The following is a 19,013-nucleotide window of genomic DNA, read 5'->3' on the forward strand; positions in this document are numbered from 1 at the left end:
GAGGACATCCTTCGTCTGACAGGAGAGAAAGGTGTCGCACAAGCGGCCATCGCTCTTGCCAGGAGAAGGATAAGGTAACGTTTTGCAGGATCAACCGATCTCTCGTAGGGACGCAAGTTATCGCACAGGCGGTCGTCGTTCTTGCGAGAGTGGGGTGGATGTTGCAAGAGGCCAGTCTCCTGTTGGAAATAAACAATCCTCTTCGGAATTGGATTTGGAAGAGATTTCGGACTCTGAAGACCACTCGGCTCCGGGTTTGTCAGATTACAAGACGCTGGCAGCCCTCTTACTTCAAGAGTTTGGGGACTCTTTAAGCCCGACTGCTCCTCCTTCTCCAAGGTCCTTATTTACAAGCACGAAGGTCCCGAAACAATCATCTTTTATTAAAATGAAGCCAACCATTTCCATGAACAAGGCTCTCCGATTCGTAGGAAATGGTTGGAATCCAAGGAGAAGGCGGGGAAGACAGTCTTTACCTGCCCTCCTTCCAGACTATCAGGAAAGAAGGGAATTTGGTACGAGACGGGCAAACCACGGGTCTAGCTCTCCCGTCCACTGCCGAAGCAGATTTTTCGAATCTGGTAGATTCGTCTAGGAGACAAGCCTTGTCATCAGCAAGATCACATGGGGGACTTCTGAGATGGACCATCTCCTCAAGGGTTGATTGTTAATCTTAGAAGTTTTTAATTCTTAGACTGGTCCCTTGGGGGTGTTGGCCAAAAAGACACAAGAGAATGAATCTCTTAGTCCAGAAGTCCTTCATAGTGTTCTTTCCTGTATGGACAAGGCGGTTCAGGATGGATCAGGAGAGGTGGCCTCTCTGTTTGGAACTGGAATATTCTGAAGAAGAGAGTCTTATTTAGCTCTTTTCTGACGAAAGCAGTTACTCCTACTCAGAGGTCATCTCTTCTGTATGCTCCTCTGTCGGACCAATTGTTTCCTTCAAATCTAGTAAAAGATATTTCTCATTCTTTGACAGAAAGGCCACACAAGATCTCTTGGCCCAATCTGCAAAGAAATCGAGGACTTCGGGTCCTATTAAGAGAGAGAATCGGGCTCCTCAACATCCCTTTCGAGGGAGCTCCTCGGCCAGACCCTCTTTTAAGAAGAGAGGAGTGCAGAAGAGAGGTAGGTCTTCCTTCAGACCTATCAAGAGAGCGAAATGAGACAACAGTCCTTCAAGCACCGGTAGGAGCCAGACTTCGGAAATTTTCCGAAGAATGGACTCGGAGACAGGCAGAAATTTGGTCCCTTTCCGTGGTAACAAAGGGATATATGATCCCCTTTCGAGACAGACCTCCCTTGACTACGAACCCGAGGGAACTGTCAGCCCAATACAGGGACCCTGCCAAGAAAGAAGCATTATTGCAACTGGTAGAACAGATGTTGCAAAAGGAGGCCATCGAAGTGGTTCGGGATCCGCATTCCCGAGGATTCTACAACCGTCTTTTTCTGGTTCCGAAATCCTCGGGAGGGTGGAGACCGGTCCTGGATGTGAGCGCATTGAACCGATTTGTGGAGTATACCAATTCAGAGCCCTATGCTTTGGCCTTTCTACGGCCCCTCAAGTGTTCACGAGGCTAATGATGAATGTTGCGAGATGGCTACATCTAGAGGGGATAAATATATCCCTTTATCTGGACGATTGGCTAATAAGAGCAAAATCGGAAATTCAGTGCTTGAAGGACTTGGAGAAGACTTTGAACTTGACAAAATCTCTGGGACTGCTCGTGAACCTCGAGAAATCACAATTGATCCCCAGACAGAAACATAGTCTATCTGGGGATACAGATGGATTCTCGGGGTTTTCGGGCGTTTCCATCTCAAGACAGAATTACTCGAGGCTTAGAAAAAGATCTCGAACTTCTTAGGGAAAGAACGGACCTCGGCGAGGGAATGGCTCAGTCTCCTGGGCACCCTTTCCTCGTTAGAGCAGTTCATTTCCCTAGGAAGATTAAATCTCAGACCTCTGCAATTTTATCTAAAGAGGATGTGGAGTCAAAAGACAGGAGACTTGTCAGACGTTTTTCCCATCCAACAGGGGATAAAATCCGACCTAAAGTGGTGGTTAACCCCATTAACAAGGAATGAAGGGGTGTCCCTCTTGATTAGGAACCCTCACCGAGTGTTGTTTTCCGATGCCTCGGAAACAGGTTGGGGAGCAACACTGGGTCCAAAGGAAGTAGCAGGTATTTGGACCAGACAACAAACTACTCTGCACATCAATTGCGAAGGAACTCCTGGCAATTCATCTAGCCCTGGAATACTTTGAAGCGGAAGTCAGAGGGGTGGTAGTTCAAGTCAATTCCGACAACACCACAGCTCTGGCTTACATCCGGAATCAAGGGGGCACTCACTCTTTCTCTCTGAACGAAATAGCGAGAGCTCTATAACCTGGAGAGGAACGGGGCATTATTCTGCGTACAAGGTTTGTCCAAGGAGTAAAAAACCTAAGGGCAGACAGGTTGAGCAGAAAGAACCAGGTTCTCCCGACAGAGTGGATGCTCCACTCAGGAGTCTGCAGACAAATATGGTCACTTCTGGGGGAGACCCCAGATCGACCTGTTTGCCACGTTCCTCTCCAGGAAAATAGACAACTTCTGCTCGCTAGAGAAGATCCCAGAGCCACAGCGATCGATGCCTTCCTCATGGATTGGTCAGGCATAGACGCATACGCCTTTCCCCCATTCAAATTGCTGGGGGGAGTAGTAAGGAAATTTGTGGCATCGGAGGGAATGAGAATGACTCTAATTGCTCCCTTTTGGCCTTCCCGAATCTGGTTCACAGAGGTACTGGAATGGACGGTGGACTTCCCAGATCTCTACCAGACAGGACAGATCTGCTCAGACAACCCCACTTCGAGAGGTTCCACAAAAACATCCAAAGTCTCTCCCTGACTGCCTTTCGACTATCGAAAGACTGGTCAGAGCGAGAGGCTTTTCAAAGAAAGTGGCAACTTCAATTGCTAGAGCCCGCAGAGCCTCTACCCTGCGGGTCTACCAATCGAAGTGGGAAGTTTTCCATAGATGGTGTAGGTCGAAGAAGCTGTCCTCTTCCAATACCTCTGTAACCGAAATCGCGGATTTTCTCCTCTTCTTAAGAGAAGAATCCAAATTGGCCGTATCAACTATCAAGGGATATAGGAGCATGCTCTCAGCTGTTTTTAGAAACAGAGGGCTGAATCTTGAGAAATAATAAGGATCTTCATGATCTCATCAGGTCTTTTGAGACTACGAAATTGAGATCGTCGATTCCCCCGAGTTGGAACCTGGACGTTGTCCTAAAGTTCTTGATGTCGGACAGGTTCGAACCTATAGATAAAATCTCATTCAGAGATCTTACTAGCAAATGCATATCCTGTTGGCTCTCACAACTGCTAAGAGGATCAGTGAATTGCATGCTTTGGACTCTCGGGTGGGATTTAGAAAAGACTCGGCTGTCATTTCTTTCCAGGATCTTTTCCTAGCAAAGAATGAGAACCCTTCTAAACCTTGTCAAGGGACTCTCTTCTCTGGTAGGAAGAGAGTTGGATCGGTCCCTTTGCCCAGTCAGGACTTAAAATTTTATTTAGAAAAGAAGACACAGCTTCAGGGATGTCGACAAGGTCTTTGGTGTTCGGTAAGAAACCCCAAGAGACCTATGTCAAAGAACGCACTGGCATTCTTTGTCAGAAATGTAATTACCGAAGCTCATAGGATTTGCCAAGAGAACTCTTTAAAGCTGCTGAGAGTGAAAGCTCACGAAGTCCGGGCTGTGGCAACTTCCCTTTCTTTCTTTTACGAAGAATATGTCCATGAGAAACATTTTGCAGCAACTTATTGGAGGTGCAATTCAGTATTTGCATCCAAACTATTTAAAGGATGTTAGAATAACATACGATAAATGTTTCGCTCTTGGACCTTATGTATCAGCGGATACTATGCTGGGAAATGGAGCAGACGCTGATTCTTAAATTTGTTTTTAATATTTTTAATAATTAGTTTTAATATTGTTGTTGAGTTGTGGGTTGCTTGAAAGGATGTTCGGGGATGACTACTTTCAATCTTAGTACTAACCCCAATGAGGATCAGGTGATCGGGATTAGTGTCGTGCTCTATGATCATGCCAATAGGCAAGGTGTTTTGTCATGTAAGTGGATAGGACCCCATTGACAAAGATCCTAAGGTTCTGAAGCGTAAGTGGGTAAGACCCCTGTAACAGACCATCAAGAACTCTTAGCATGAGGTCACTACCTCACTGAGGCTCTTGAAGCGATACGGGCTCCTAGGCAGTAGCCATGAAGTCTTTCGCTAACACAGGTAGGAATCAAGGTTTTTAATTTTATTACCTACAACATATGTTGTTTCCTGTCTATTTCAGTAGATTAGCTGTCTCTTACCCTCCGCCAAAGGTGCCAATCAGCTAAGTATATATCTGACAGGTAAGTTGAATGCATAAAAATGTTATTGTCATGATACAATAAAGTTTTATGCATACTTACCTGGCAGATATATACGGTGTATGGCCCACCCGACCTCCCCTCAGGAGACAGGTGGAAGAGAAAATCTGTCTTAGAAAACGGGAATGATTCCTATTCCCGCCACCAGCGGCGGGGCGGTAGATCACCTGACCTACCTGTAGAGTGTGCCGCGAAATTCGAATTTCTATCGGGGACGACGGAGTCTATAGCTAAGTATATATCTGCCAGGTAAGTATGCATAAAACTTTATTGTATCATGACAATAACATTTTTTCTCTGGTACTACATCTGGTGAGTAACGTGGCGATGTGTTTCATCATCCGAAGGGAGAAGTCAATATACGGGAATTTTGTCAATATACTTATGTATTTACAAAGTAAGTCAGGTAAGGGCGACATGATGTATAGTTATATAGTATCTTATACAATACAGACAATTTCAGTTAAATCAACAATATGGCCAACATCTCATTCTACTTCAACTGAATATGGTCACAGCAATGATTTTGAGTAGAATGATGACGATGGTGGGGTCTACTCATTTTATAGTTGATGGGTCAGCCGGGGGCAGGTCACATGCTGAATTTTCATTGGCTAGTGGAGCAATACTGGTTTCCTATTGGCTGGAGAAAGTTCCCTGCCAGCCACCTCTCAGGCTTGAAGGTCGCGTCGCTGCAGCCTGGCGGACCAATGATGCTTGAGCGTGACGTCACGGGGTGGTGACGTGTGCCCGGCCCTTAGATGCCTGTTGAGGTGAGCATCCCCACAGCACAGCCAATGCGAATTCAAGCAACAGTGACACGCAACCATAGGAAGTGGTTTGCAAGGAACTTAATCTAGCCAATAGGAGACCAGCATTGTGCCACCAGCCAATGAAAATTCAATGTGTGACCTGCCCCCGGCTGATCCATTGACTATAAAATAGTAGACGCCACCAGCCTCATCATTCTTCTCCAAACCACTGCCGTGACCATATTCTGTTGAAGTCAAATGAAGCGTTGACCATATCGTTGATTTGACTAAAACCTAAAATTGTTCTATATTGGATAAAATATATAACTACAGATCATGTCCTTCTTATTTGACTTACTTTGTAAATATGTACATAATTATCATCAAAATTCCCGTACTATTGGCGTCCCCCTTTGGCAGATGAATCACATTAGCACATTACTCAGCAGATGCAGTACCAGAGAAAAGTTTCCTAGCAACTAAAAATTTATCATCTTATTACTTTCAGGTTCAAACTACAACATCCAAACGGAGCTGGACATGATACGAGAATCCATAGAAGAAGCAAAGCGTAATAAGGCATCTTTTCGAGATCTGCTTAAACCGTATAACTTGAAACCTTTGCTTATATCTATCGCTCTCATGTTCTTCCAACAGTTCTCAGGCATTAATCCTGTGCTTTTCAATTTGTCTATAATATTCCAGGTGAGTTGTGCCTTTGATGTTATTTTCTGCATTTTCTGCAAACAGATTTAAGGGGGATTATTGTACAGGGATGTTCTCCCAAGCATGTACACACTTGAGAGAACATCCCTGTGAAGTCCTTCTGAACCGAGGAAGATCTTTTATTGATTTTTTGCTGAATAATCCTTTAATAAATAACTTTCATTGTTCACATTTATAATACTACTATGAGATTCAGGGCCTCTGTAACACGGTTTTTTCGCAATAAATTTTTATCTATGCATTTCATAAATATAACGCTTATTCAGCATACATATTATATCAACACATAAATTTTGAGTGTATTCTGCACTACGTAGGTTGAATAAATTTGGTACTTATAATGTAAAAGTGACCTTTTTTGAAGACGGGCCAACTTACTCAGAGAAAAGGTTTCGAACGCACTCGTTACGTAACTTATGACATCATTTCTTCCCTCTTTCTCGATGGATGATTGGCTATACGTAACGAAGGCCAAACCTCTGGCAACAATGACATACAAATTTAAATACAAGCAAAGCAGTACACCTTTATGAACTCTGGAACCTCCCCACTGATAATTGTCATAATGAACAAACCAACAAAATATGTTAATAAATACAAAAACACTTCGATTATTAGTCTAACTCTCAAAATAAGTTTCCAAAGAAATTACAGTCTACTTATAGGTCACAATCAGATTGACAAGATGTAGGGAATAGTTGGTAATTACCAAAAACAAAGTAGACAAGCTTGATTTGATAACTGCTATATCCAATGTCAAGAAATTTTTATTTATTGGCTATCTACCTATTTACTGAAAAAAAAAAAATAGCCGGTACCGTATATTGGCTTTAAACCTTCACCAATGATTATCGTCAGAATGGTGACTTCATGAGGCTCCACCCACTTTCGCCTCGTTATAATTCAGGATAACACTGAAGGCTACCATGGGCATTGTTGGATTAGAAAATTTAACTTCTGGCTATAAAAACTAATTTCTCGAGTAGTTGTAAGAAGTGCTAAATGATCCTCAAGGATCCCAGCAGTTGGTCTAAACGTTTAATTCATGTATATTACTGCTATACTGTTGCGGCACTACTGCTACAGTAGTATTACTACGCTAGCACTGATACCCCACTCACATCTATGTATCATTCCGCCATTCATAAAGTCTTTGGGTTTCAGAGCCGATGGCATTTCTGTCTAGTGGATGGGCGGGGCAACATTTAGTCAAAAGGTATTTGTTAACCTTGCTTACGTAATGAATGTTTTTCGACTCTTGGCTCGTAATCATTGGCCATGGCGTCGGCTAGATCATTTTTACTCTATAAAAATTAAAACTATCGGGTTTAGGTTATTGATAATGCTGACAAAATTTGTGTGTGGTTGTAAAATATACATGTGTCAACTTTCAGCTACATCCGATGCCTTGACAAGGAACAAAGTCCAAAAAACCGTGTTACAGAGACCCTGAATCTCATAGTAGTTACTCAATACAGCCTGAACAATTGATTTCTTCTGAATGTTGACTAGAATCTGAAAGATTTAGTCACAAAATTAACTGCAAAATATAAAGTAGTATTCTCCCTATGCAATGTCCCCTCCAGGTAATGATGAGAATGAGGAAGTTTTATATGAATTAATTGTTCATAAAGTAAAGGTTGGACTTGTTTTTCTTTTTTTTTCCTAGTATTACCTTGAAAACCATACAGCACCAGATCGCTTTCTTTTGAGATATGAATTATTCAAAAGCAAAAGTATCAGAATATGCTATACTCCTTTCATTTTGTTATGGATATATGAGTGTCTCATTGCTGTTTTTTTATTCCTCTAGTTATTACTGTCTAGTTCTTCATGCTCTTCCCTTCAGAAATTTTTGTATTCTAATGCTACTGCATTTTTGAACTTCCACAAATATTGTTACCTACAAGCAGATTATGTATATTTAAACTTTTACTGTTGTTTTAGAACTGGGTTTTTGTTATCATATTTCTTCATTGTTTTCTGTATTCATTGATATTTATTCTCTTCCATCAGCAAAGCACTAACAAGAGGTGGCAGTAAAACTCTATCAGCCAGCCTAGTGATACTTGTACTGTTTTTTGGAGTTGATAATATGGTTGAGCAACTTGCAATGGTGATGATGGTAGTAGCTTTCCTATTAATAGAGATTTTTGTTTGTAACAGCATAACACTTTCAGCTAATAATGGTGCAATGCTTTTTCAACACCTCCGTTCTCATTTTTGTATATCCTTAGCTTTGTGCCATAACTAAGATTGCAAATTCTTAAAGAATCGCTAATGAGCATAGTTTTTAGTGTATGGGATGTTAGGATGATGTCACAATGCTTGAGTTGTCTCATGGTTGGAAGGGCTAAGTTTAAAGATCATCTTCTTAGCTTAATCCCTAGGTGAGGGTTGCTGTTTTTAATGAGCATTTTGCAGGGTTTTTATCTAGTGTCCTCTTTTTGTCTGTTTCTACATGTCTCATGTCTTTTTGAATGCAGTCTCTCCATCTTCTCTTAACACTCAGAGCACTGGAAAGAAATCATTGCTTCTTCATTAAAGACATTTATTGAACAGCTCAGTTCATAATTTGTTTTGACAAATGTTTCATAAGTGAACACCGTTCCGGACTGCAGTCCTCCTTATGCCAGATTCTCTTAGAATAAATATATGTATGTACATTTTTATAATAGTACTAGAAAAAAAATTAAGTGACTTGTGATCAAAGCTAATAGGCAAAACATGTCTTGTACAATAAGGGTTTTAAAAAACTAGTTATTGAGTTTTTTATGAATTGTGTTATTAAATTTCATCTCACAATCACAAGAATTAGGATGGCAAATAATAATATATTATCTAAAGTGAATAATGTTCATTTATACATTTTCCTATTAGTATTATTAAGAGTGAAAGATTATGAATGTTGACTGACATTCACATCCCAGGTGATTGTGCATTGAGAGTGGGCACAGAAAAACGCCAATATTGTGGTTATTTCAAGGAATTGTATGTGGAAAATATATATCACTGACCATAAAGTATCACATCCCAAAAAATCTCAACGTGGATGAATTTTGTAAAATAAATTAACAAAAAATCATACCAGAGCTACTTTTAAACCCTTATAGCACAAAATGTTCTTATTCTAGTATTGAGTCTGGTGATACCCTGTGCATGCAACATTTTCATAGGGTATCATAAATTCTGTAGGAGGGAGTGCATGGAAAGAAGAAATTTATTGAGCAAAGGAAGTTTTAGAGAAATTTTAGTTTTATTTCGTCAGTCTCTGAAAAGATTAATTTAAAAGATTCCATGTTTGTGCTGTAAGTTTCCATTTATAATCTTTCCCTTCATAAATTTAGTTGAACATCTAGTACATTTTTGTAATTATTATAAATGTTGCCATTTTGGAAGGAAAAATGTTCAGGGTGAGATGAGGTACTGGAGTTTTTTTTGGTCACAGTAACCTGTGACAAAATTGTTTCTTCTTTATTTCCCATGAAGTTTTCAGACCTTTCAGAATACATAGGCTTTTGAAGTTTTTATGTTATTTCCCATGAAGTTTTCAGACCTTTCAGAATACATAGGCTTTTGAAGTTTTTATATTTTGAATTGTCATAAACTCAATGATATACTCTTCTCTTAATTTCCAATAGTTTTATAGTTTTCCCTCCTTCATCTAAATATTCATTAAAGTTTTGATCTTTTTGTATCTAATCACTTTTCTTTGGCTAGCTTTTGAAGCTTCATATAATTACATTAAAGTTAATGAAAGACTGAACTTTGCTAAGTTTACAGGTGCCCTGAAGTTCACTTGAAGTGTTTTGATTTTATAGGATGCTGGATCAACCTTGCAAGCTGCGTACTGTTCCATCATAATCAGCGTTGTGCAAGTAGCAGCCACTTTATTTGCCGTTGTTGTTATGGACAAAGCTGGCCGCAAACTGCTGCTTATTGCATCGTCATCTGTCATGGCTATTTCATTAGGTTTGTGTCTAGATTTACAACTGGGAAACTTATATTTTCCATTTTTACCATGCAAAAGGGAAAAATATATCATGAAAATGTTAGCATATTTTGTTAAGTGATTTTAGTTTTCACTCAGAAATGGATTTTGATAATGATTGAGTTTCACCAAGATATGAGTTTGTTTTTGTAAGGAAGTTGTATATATCTATTGTTACTTTTCTCTTTGCAGTCGTATTGGGCATCTTCTTTTATGAGAAGATGGTGGATGAGACCTGGGCTGTTGCAACTTTAGGATGGTTACCACTTGTGGCCCTTATAACTTACATTCTTTCCTTTTCGTATGGTTATGGACCCATCCCATGGCTTATGATGAGTACGTAAGCTTACAAAAATAGTTGTGGTAGATTCTTCATTGTAATTTTTATACACTATTTCAAGTGATTGAGATTTGAGAACAATATATAAATCAAAGAAAAGCATTTGCAAAATATTTATTCTAAATTTATGAGAACCAGATGTGAGAAAAATCTAGATCTGTATAAACTTTAAAGAATGGGTAGAATGTCTAAAGTAGAATGGTCATGAGTCAGAAGTAAAATGTCAGGAGAAATAAATATTTTGTCTTAAGGAGAAGAGGAAGAAATTGAAAAGCTCCTTGTAAACGACAGTTGAATAAAAGCAGTCCATAAAAACAAAACTGATTTTCAGATCTGTAACCAAAACGTTTAACCAGAGGTTCAAAAAAATAATAGGGAAAAGAAGCAGAATGGCAGAATACCATAGACTAATTTACAAATTCTTTGTTGTAATTAAAATTTGCATTTGTGGGTGAAGGCCTTTGATATAGTAGGGTCCCCTCCAGTATATATATTTGCTTGATCAGCTGCCTTCTATATTAAAAGCAAATGAAGGAACTAGGTGTGATAAGATTTTAAAAATATATTTTAACAAGACTTAAAAAATTTTATTGAATCATTATGTGATAACAGATGCATATCAGATCCTTGAAGTACAGCACAGTATGACTGATGAATGGACTAAGCATTCAATTTTATGCCAAATTATCATTTTTATTTTTTCTTGCCAGGTGAGCTTTTTGCTTCTAACGTGAGAGAGGTGGCAGCCAGCGTAGCGACACTGTGTAACTGGAGCTTATCATTTATAGTAACAATAATGTTTTTGCCACTAAAGGTGAGTGAATATTTTATATACTCATGTGCAACAGATAGCTCTGTTACTTTTCACATCAAATCAAATTACTCTTCATTGAGTCTTCATTGACTATAAAAGTTACTTTCAGCTCAAAATTAATTTGATATACAGGCAGTCCCTGGGTTATGATGGGTTCAGCTTACAACGTTCCGAGGTTAAGGCACTTTTCAATTATATTCATCAGAAATTATTTCCAGGGTTACGACGCATGTTCCAGATTTACGGCGCCTACAATGCTGATCTGGCAGAAGAAATATGACACCAAAAATGCAAAATAATCAATATTTCAAGGTTTTTTTTATGCAAAATGCAATAAGAATGCAGTTTACATAGTTTTGAATGCACCCAAAGCATTAAAAGTAAGGTTTTCTTAGGATTTTTTACAATGTTCTGGCTTCGAATAATTTTCGGCTTACGACGTGTCTCAAGAACGGGACCCCCATCATAACCTGGGGACTGCATCTATAGGCAATTTTCTGTATTGTATATATTTTACAGAAACTTGGTGCACTACAGTTTTCTTTCTCATAAAGATTGCTGATTAAACCTCAACTTTTTAATATTACGATTTTTTTATAAACAAATGAACAATATATTTTATTCTAAAGTCCTCCTAAGGAAAGTCTCTCCTCAATCATTTTCCTTTCACAGAATGAAATAGGAGACCACGGGATTTACTGGCTCTTCTCTGGTATTTGTGTTCTCAATCTGATCTTCTGTGTCAGTATTGTCCCAGAAACAAAAGGTAAAACACTGGAAGAGATAAGTGCATATTTTGGTGGCCATACAACAAGCAGTTCCAGTTCAAGAAGAAGAAATGAACTCTAAGATGATGGTTGTGTTTAGGTAACAGTATACTACTTCTAAATTTACTTTACCTATAGTGGTCCATTCTTCTTTGATAGAATGCATGTGATATTTTACTGAATTTTCTTTTGTGTGATCTGACAATTGTTGTATCTCAATTCATAGAATGTTGTCTTTGATGCTTATATTTTGCCTAATATAAAGTTTTTTATCTTTATATGTGATACTACAGTACAGCATTATTTTTGATGGAATCAGATCTTAGAGTACTGTAGATGGTTGTAGTACTGTAGTCGGTTTTACCATGGTTAGAGCTTTAGTAAATTTAAACTTACAAAATGCACTTCATAATAAGGTTGTATTTCATTCAGAAAGTATTTCACCCCAGATATTTTTGTCAAATTTTCATTAAGTGAGGAAGGAGAGGTTCAAATTACTTTAGCATCACAGTACCAATTTATATAAATCATATCCATTTAAACATTCATCTTCAATAACTATCCATCCACCAGGTCCATTTAAACATTCATCTTCAATAACTATCCATCAACCCGATTCCTGGTGGATTGTCAATTGGTTGGGGGGTTAGATAGCAGCTACATGGAGCCAACTTATAACTTGGCTGTAAGTAGTAGTGGCTCTAAACTAATACATGTATGGTCACTACAAGAACATGTCTCCTCACAAGTTGAATTTCATGAGTCAGTTGAGCAAGGTGAAGGTTTGTCAAGCCCTCTTCCTTGTGTCAGAATCTTATAACAATATCTGTTTATTTAGTTATTACACATTATCTATCAAAATTAGTTTTGTATATTTAATGCTTACTAAATTGGCATAATTTTTTGTTGTTGAAGGTAAAGTTACCCATCTCTGAATTACTCATTTTATTCAACTTCAGAATGAAAGTGAAAAACCTGTTTATATAACACTAATATTAATCATGCTTACTGGTCTGGTACAATCACATAAAGTAGAAAATACTTTTTTTTTTTTTAAAGTGACCTTTTATCCTGCTCTGTCCCATCATTATAGGTTTTTTGCATCTCTTCAGGTTTAAAATAGAAGTACATTGTAAGACTGTACGCTGTTGTCACTTTTTATTAGTGTTTTAACAAATTAGAGACTGGGATATGCTTTACACCACTGGTTTAGATGGGTGTTTTGTTTTTTAATAAGCAATTTGTATGTAATTGAAGTATTATTTTGTACACACCAGATATAGTGATATCTTTAATTTCTTAGAATTACAGAGTCCTTTGCACAAGTTTGTTAATGCTTCATATTGTATACAAAATTTGAATTGTCAGTATGACTGGTATTTTCTGACATACATAAAGCAGGTTTTTTGCAAAAGAAAATTTCAGCTACTGGTTTATGCAAAATTACAACATGCTTAGATTAGTATGCATATTGACAGGAAGTTTCATCCATTTACTCCCATAAAAGTCTGCAATTAACTTTCTAATTCATGCAGTGTAATTTCAAAAATGTTTTTCATGGTTGAAGGCCAGGCATGCTTCCTGATTGTAGCATCATCCGTTATTGAATCTTTACCTTGCTGATTTCTTGGTATGGAAGGTAGTTTATGCATTGTGATAGTGTTCTCTCCCGTTTTATCCATCATTCCATAAAATGGTTTCATTACATATTATGCTTGTGCATTCCATTTGCATTCTGATTTCTTAAAATATAGGAAATTTCTCTGTGAATATTCTTTGCACTTCTCTTTAGATGTGAAGCAAATATATTCAGTTGATTTTTAGGTTGTAGAAAGGTTTATTCAGGGTTGGATTTTATTCTTATTAGAAACATTGTGATGAAATACGAACTCTGATTAGGCCCGAGTTGTCGATTTTTGGTAGTCACAACACGGAAGAGTAAATACAAAGTAGCCCTCTTACATCACAACCTAAAGATGATTCAAGCACTGAACCATTTATACAATGAGCATCTCAGTGGCGTGGTTGGTATGGTGTTGGTCTACCACCTCAGTGGATGTTAGTTCAATTCTCGGGCATTCCATTGAGGGGTGAGAGATTCGTATTTCTGGTGACAGAAGTTCGCTCTCGACATGGTTCATAAGTCATATAAAGCCGTTGGTCCAGTTGCTGAATAACCACTGGTTCCATGCAACGTAACAACACCATACAAACAAACAAACATATATACAATGAAAACTGTGCAGATTGTATTATGAAGGCATGGTGCTGTTAGTATGTGACTTAAATTAATGATGGACCACAATAAATAGAATAGTTTAATTAAGTGAATATGAGCAGGCTAAATTTCCAACACTCAAAATATAAAAATCCAATTTCATGAATTATTTATTAATAAATTTAACACTTAATTAATGCTAATGTAAAGACAACCCCCAAAATTTTTAATGTGTACCTGGTAAGACATGAGGCGTAATGCCTGCATGCACTATTGTGGATTATTTTATGTAAACAGCTTGCAGGACCCTCTTCATAAATTGTCATTAGATACATCTCGAAATAGATCAGGCATTATAAGAAAAGTTAATGTAAAATAAGTGATTAGATCAATAAATTTAGAATATTTCAGCAAATCTCCTCCTTCCAACAGTCTTGACCTTCAAGAAGTATTGAATGTATTTATTTTGTTTCACAACATTCCACGGTAAATTATCAATTTAATATATATTTTCTGCTTAATATTGATATGGACAATCTAAGCTTAAGCCAGAATCAGTCACCGTAAGTTGATTTCTTCTGTAAATCAGTTTTTCACCCATCAGTGCTTTAACAGCACTTACAATGCCATAACTTCATGTTGCATCAAGTTACAGTGCCATAAGTGCCGTTAACTTGATACCTATTCTTGCCGCTAACACCATAACTTGATGCAGCATCAAGTTACGGTACTGTAAGATGCTGGTAACGGCACTGAAAAGGCACCGTAAGTCGAGAAAACACGTATATCATTTGTATTCAAGTGGTTCTGTACTATTTTGATTTTACGTGATTTTTGTATTTTTAGAATTTAAAAAACTGCCGTAAGGTAAAAAATACCAGAAAAGAAAATACTGTAAGAGGAGGTATTGCTGTACAATATAATGTTTGGTTGATTTTAGCTATCTTCCTTGGTTCTGTGTTTTGACTTTAAGGTTTGATGTACAGTAATCAAGTTTCCTTGGTTGGTTTTCATATTTACTCTTTTTTTTTTTCAAAGAAATAAAATTCATAGATTCAATCATGTTGAATAACAGTAGGTGATTTCATCAAATGTTTGACACTGCTTCTTGTTCAGTTTTTGACTGAGTATATTGTGTGTTATGCTTTCAATAGATAAAAGTGTTTGTCATATATTAAACAATAATGCCATTTTCATAAGCCATAGCAATTTCCTGTTCATGAGGAACAGCAGGGAAATAGTTATAGTGCCTCTTTATATTGAATTGCAGTTTCATGTAGCACTTTTTTTCTCTTTTTGCATGTATTATGAAAGCTAAGTGCATCATTAAAATAATTATTCTTTGTTATTATAATTGGTATAATTTTACACATCATATTTTGAAGTGAAAAGTTGTTGGTTGTTATATGTAATTTAACTCTTAAGATATATTTTAGAAAAAATTATTTATATTACCAGATTCCTAAATAATGAAACAAAGCTGAATTTTATATTATACAAAATATTAATTATATTAAATTCATCTCTCTTTTTATTGTTATTTCGTCACTTGCCAAATTCTATCTTTAAATTGGGTTCTGTCATTGAGTTTGGACTGTTATGAAACTGGTAAAAAAATAATTGGGAGCAAGACAAAGAACTTCATTATATATACATAAATCATAGTAATATATATGTTAACAGAGTTGCAATGAACCCCTTATGGGGTACATTGTACAGTGTGCCCACAGCCAAGGATTATAGACGATACTAAAGTTCCTTGGAAAGTACCTTTCGGTCTTATAGCTGCATTACCTTGTACCTTTTATATTTTTTGGTCTCTCCAACGCATGCCCAACTTTTGAACTTGTATGATGCTCCAGTTTTCACCCTATTTGATGCTGACTGAGGGAGGATGCCCCTTGGCTGAGGCCGAGTGTCACAATCCAAAAACATCAAGGGGGACCAGATGGCTGCCTTCTCAATTTTGGGCTTAGAGCAGGAAGCAGAATTAGCCAGGCTAGCCTACATGCCAAAATAGGCAGGCAAGGTGTCTCTCCTATGCAGGGGCATCATGAGCAGTGCACAGAAGAGCCAGGGTAGGTCCTCCTCTCGTGAGATGACAGCGATCAGTCATGAGCACTCTTGCGAACTAATGTACTCGCTGCACCTTCAACATCTCAGTCTCCTGAGGATACCTTATAGTATCGCAGTAGAAACAGACGATATGGAACTCAAGGGACCCAAGGGGATTGCAGAGACTGACTGCCATTGCACCAACCAGAGCTCCAATCAGTCTACACATATCATCCTTTGCAAAAGGATCAGTGAAAACAGAAAAGTTCAGCAACTGCCATATTATACAGTCCAGCAAAGTGTAGACAAGTTGACAGCATGGCAGCAGCAGAAAAACGTGACTGGATCAACTTTTACTGAAGGTACAGTAATCCATAAACTTGAAGAATTTTTGCATTCTCATAGAAACAAATGGATGAGCCCATCATCAGGAGATTCTTCTGCTGCCTGAAGTTTTTTTGGATTTACCCTGGCCAACTCGCCATTGGTTTTCCTTGGGTCTTGAATGAACTTCTGACAGGTACATCTTTATCTATTATCCCCTCCTTCTAAATGGTGATTCAGGATATTTAATGATTAGTGGTTTTTAATACAAACTCTGTTTTCGTATTGATCTGGGAGTTGGTTAGGCATGTCCACTAGAACCATTTTTTTTTGTTCTTTGGATGTATTCTTCAGAGTTAAAGGCTATTATATGATTAATAGGTTTGAATAAACGCTAGTTTTATTGTAGAAACTTATGCTATTTGGTTCACTTACACTCGGTACAATGACTTTTTCTGTATGCCTGCCACCACTCAATGTACTCTTTTTGTAGTATTAAAACCAGGCATTGGGATGATTGAGGAAGGTACTGTAAACATTAACATGAACCTCCTTTCTTTAGCAACTTCCACATGATAAAAGTTTTCAACAGATCAGTATACACACATTTTCCAAGGTTTCAGATAACGAATAGTTTTATTATACTATAATCAATGAGTGCTAAATCACGTTTGTCATCACTCATCAAGTACAAAAAAATATACATATAAAAGATCTTACATCATACTCTAATTATAAAGCAAGTCAGTCTTCAATAAGAGTTCCCTCATGAATAATGGCTCGCGCTAAATTATTTGAGAGCGCTAATCTTATCTCCTTCTCTTTGTGAGCAAATGCTGCTTTTGCTGCTTCTGTTTCCATAGGATTATCCAAGCTGAAAATTAGAGAAACCAAATGTAATAAAAATGACAAAAGAAAAATTATCTCAACTTCCAAATTCACATGCAATAACGATATGACCTGAACAAGATTTTAAATTTTGATTACATATTCATAAATCCAAACCACTTCTTGTAAAATGTGACTTTGCCAGGCACTGGGGAATTCCCCTTTCACTCTTACAACAGCTTTTCTCTAGCACTTAAAGAACAATATTCGCCTTATGTCAATTGGCAGCAGGAAGAAAGGAATACTTTTTGCAGCAAAGATTTGTATCTTTCATAGCAGGATTAATGGGGATATCATCACTTGTTCAACTGAGTATTAAGTACAAAATAGGGACTAAAATAAAAACCCTTCCATACCAACAAAAGTTTGTCACATAAGGGATACTCAGTCGTGTCCACCTACATAGTGACTGCCAAGATTAACTTATAAGAGATAAATTTGTTCAGTTTGTTGCTGCAAAGAGGTTAAAAAATTGGCAGAAATGACATTTTTACCTACAGTTTCTAAAGCAATAATAACATAATGACTTTTCTTTCTTGCTCACATTTACGGGAAGCCACATACAGGATCAAATTACAGAGATCAAAACAGCTATAACTTCATGTGGAAACAAATTTTACTTACGTTTTGCTACTCAGGTTACTGAGATTGTGCAGACAATACATCAGTTCGTAAGTCTGTTCTGCTGAGATGACAGGGTCCTCACTCTTCAAAAGTGGCAAAGCATCCAGCAGCAATACAGGCCAAAAACTGAAATGAGGGCAAACTCTAGTAAATATCCAAAAATCCAATAAATGCATCTTAATAATCACTGAAAATAATTATCATATTCTTGACAGTTTTAGTGTACTACTTTAAAATAATGTAACCCCTGAAAAGTTTTTTTTATGGATTGTGTAACCACATCTGTTTTATATAATTTATGGTGGGCAAAAATAGAGAAAAAAATATATGCCACTAGTACTTGCAATCCACAGGTTAAGAATAACTTACTATTCTGGCGCTAATTTAGAGGATATCAAAGAAACAAGAAGTGATGCAGCATCATGAAAGTTGCCGTCCTGGTACATTGTGTGGAATTCTCTGTACTTGCCTGAAAAAAATAAAATTTTAATACTAACACAACCACTAGATAAAGGAGCAATTAAATTCAAACTACACAGTTCAAGAAAATAGACGGTTAAGTCAATCTCATTACTCTTTTTCAATAGCAACTGCCATTCAACACAGATTTAAACAGTGTTTTACTAATCCATTAGTCATACTAACTTACCTAAGAATGTTAAGGTGTCAGACAGCAACATAGCTGGACCTAAATGATCTAGGAGTGGTGAAGATTCAAACCTACCCTCGGCTATGTATTTGTGAAGAATCTGTAATGGCCAAAAAAAAAATATGAACTGAACATATTCCTAATCATAAAAATATTAGAAGCAGCATAAGTAACTTTACTTTGGCTAGGCCTGCTAACCAAATTACTGTATACCCATCACTTTATTAAAGCTTCACAAACCTGGTGAGCAAGATGTGAAGTAAAAGCTGAATCCCTAGAGCGCACTCCCCACCAGATGGCAGCACCCAGTCGATCCTGAGAGAGTGCACGGCGACCCATCACTCGACATATGCTAACGACTGTTGAAAACAACATATATTTTTATTTACAATATTTAAACAATTTTAAAATATGTATTTAACAGATT

General features: G+C 37.4%; 2 protein-coding genes across 4 annotated transcripts in view; one reads left to right on the top strand and one right to left on the bottom strand.

Annotated features, from left to right (window-relative positions):
* The window catches only part of LOC135197262 (facilitated trehalose transporter Tret1-like), a 56,954-nt gene extending 41,560 nt beyond the window's left edge, over positions 1–15,394 (top strand). For both annotated transcript variants that reach the window (XM_064224360.1, XM_064224362.1), the window contains 5 exons: positions 5,699–5,895; positions 9,738–9,888; positions 10,100–10,243; positions 10,958–11,061; positions 11,734–15,394. In XM_064224360.1, the coding sequence (XP_064080430.1) occupies positions 5,699–5,895; positions 9,738–9,888; positions 10,100–10,243; positions 10,958–11,061; positions 11,734–11,910 (773 nt within the window). In that variant the 3' untranslated portion in view covers positions 11,911–15,394. The remainder of the gene's footprint in view (positions 1–5,698; positions 5,896–9,737; positions 9,889–10,099; positions 10,244–10,957; positions 11,062–11,733) is intronic.
* Positions 1–19,013, bottom strand: part of LOC135197261 (nuclear pore complex protein Nup85-like) — a 57,247-nt gene that overhangs the window by 5,303 nt on the left and 32,931 nt on the right. The window contains exons 11-15 of one of the 2 annotated variants that reach the window (XM_064224358.1): positions 18,827–18,945; positions 18,587–18,686; positions 18,307–18,406; positions 17,938–18,063; positions 17,057–17,299 (exon numbers count right to left, since the gene is read on the bottom strand). In XM_064224358.1, coding sequence (XP_064080428.1) covers positions 17,170–17,299; positions 17,938–18,063; positions 18,307–18,406; positions 18,587–18,686; positions 18,827–18,945 — 575 coding nt within the window. In that variant the 3' untranslated portion in view covers positions 17,057–17,169. Of the gene's footprint in view, positions 1–17,056; positions 17,300–17,937; positions 18,064–18,306; positions 18,407–18,586; positions 18,687–18,826; positions 18,946–19,013 lie in introns of those variants that run through there. The other variant, XM_064224359.1, reaches the window with a different exon arrangement.

This window comes from Macrobrachium nipponense, chromosome 18, assembly GCF_015104395.2.
Source record: "Macrobrachium nipponense isolate FS-2020 chromosome 18, ASM1510439v2, whole genome shotgun sequence".
Classification (NCBI taxonomy): Eukaryota; Metazoa; Arthropoda; class Malacostraca; order Decapoda; family Palaemonidae; genus Macrobrachium; species Macrobrachium nipponense.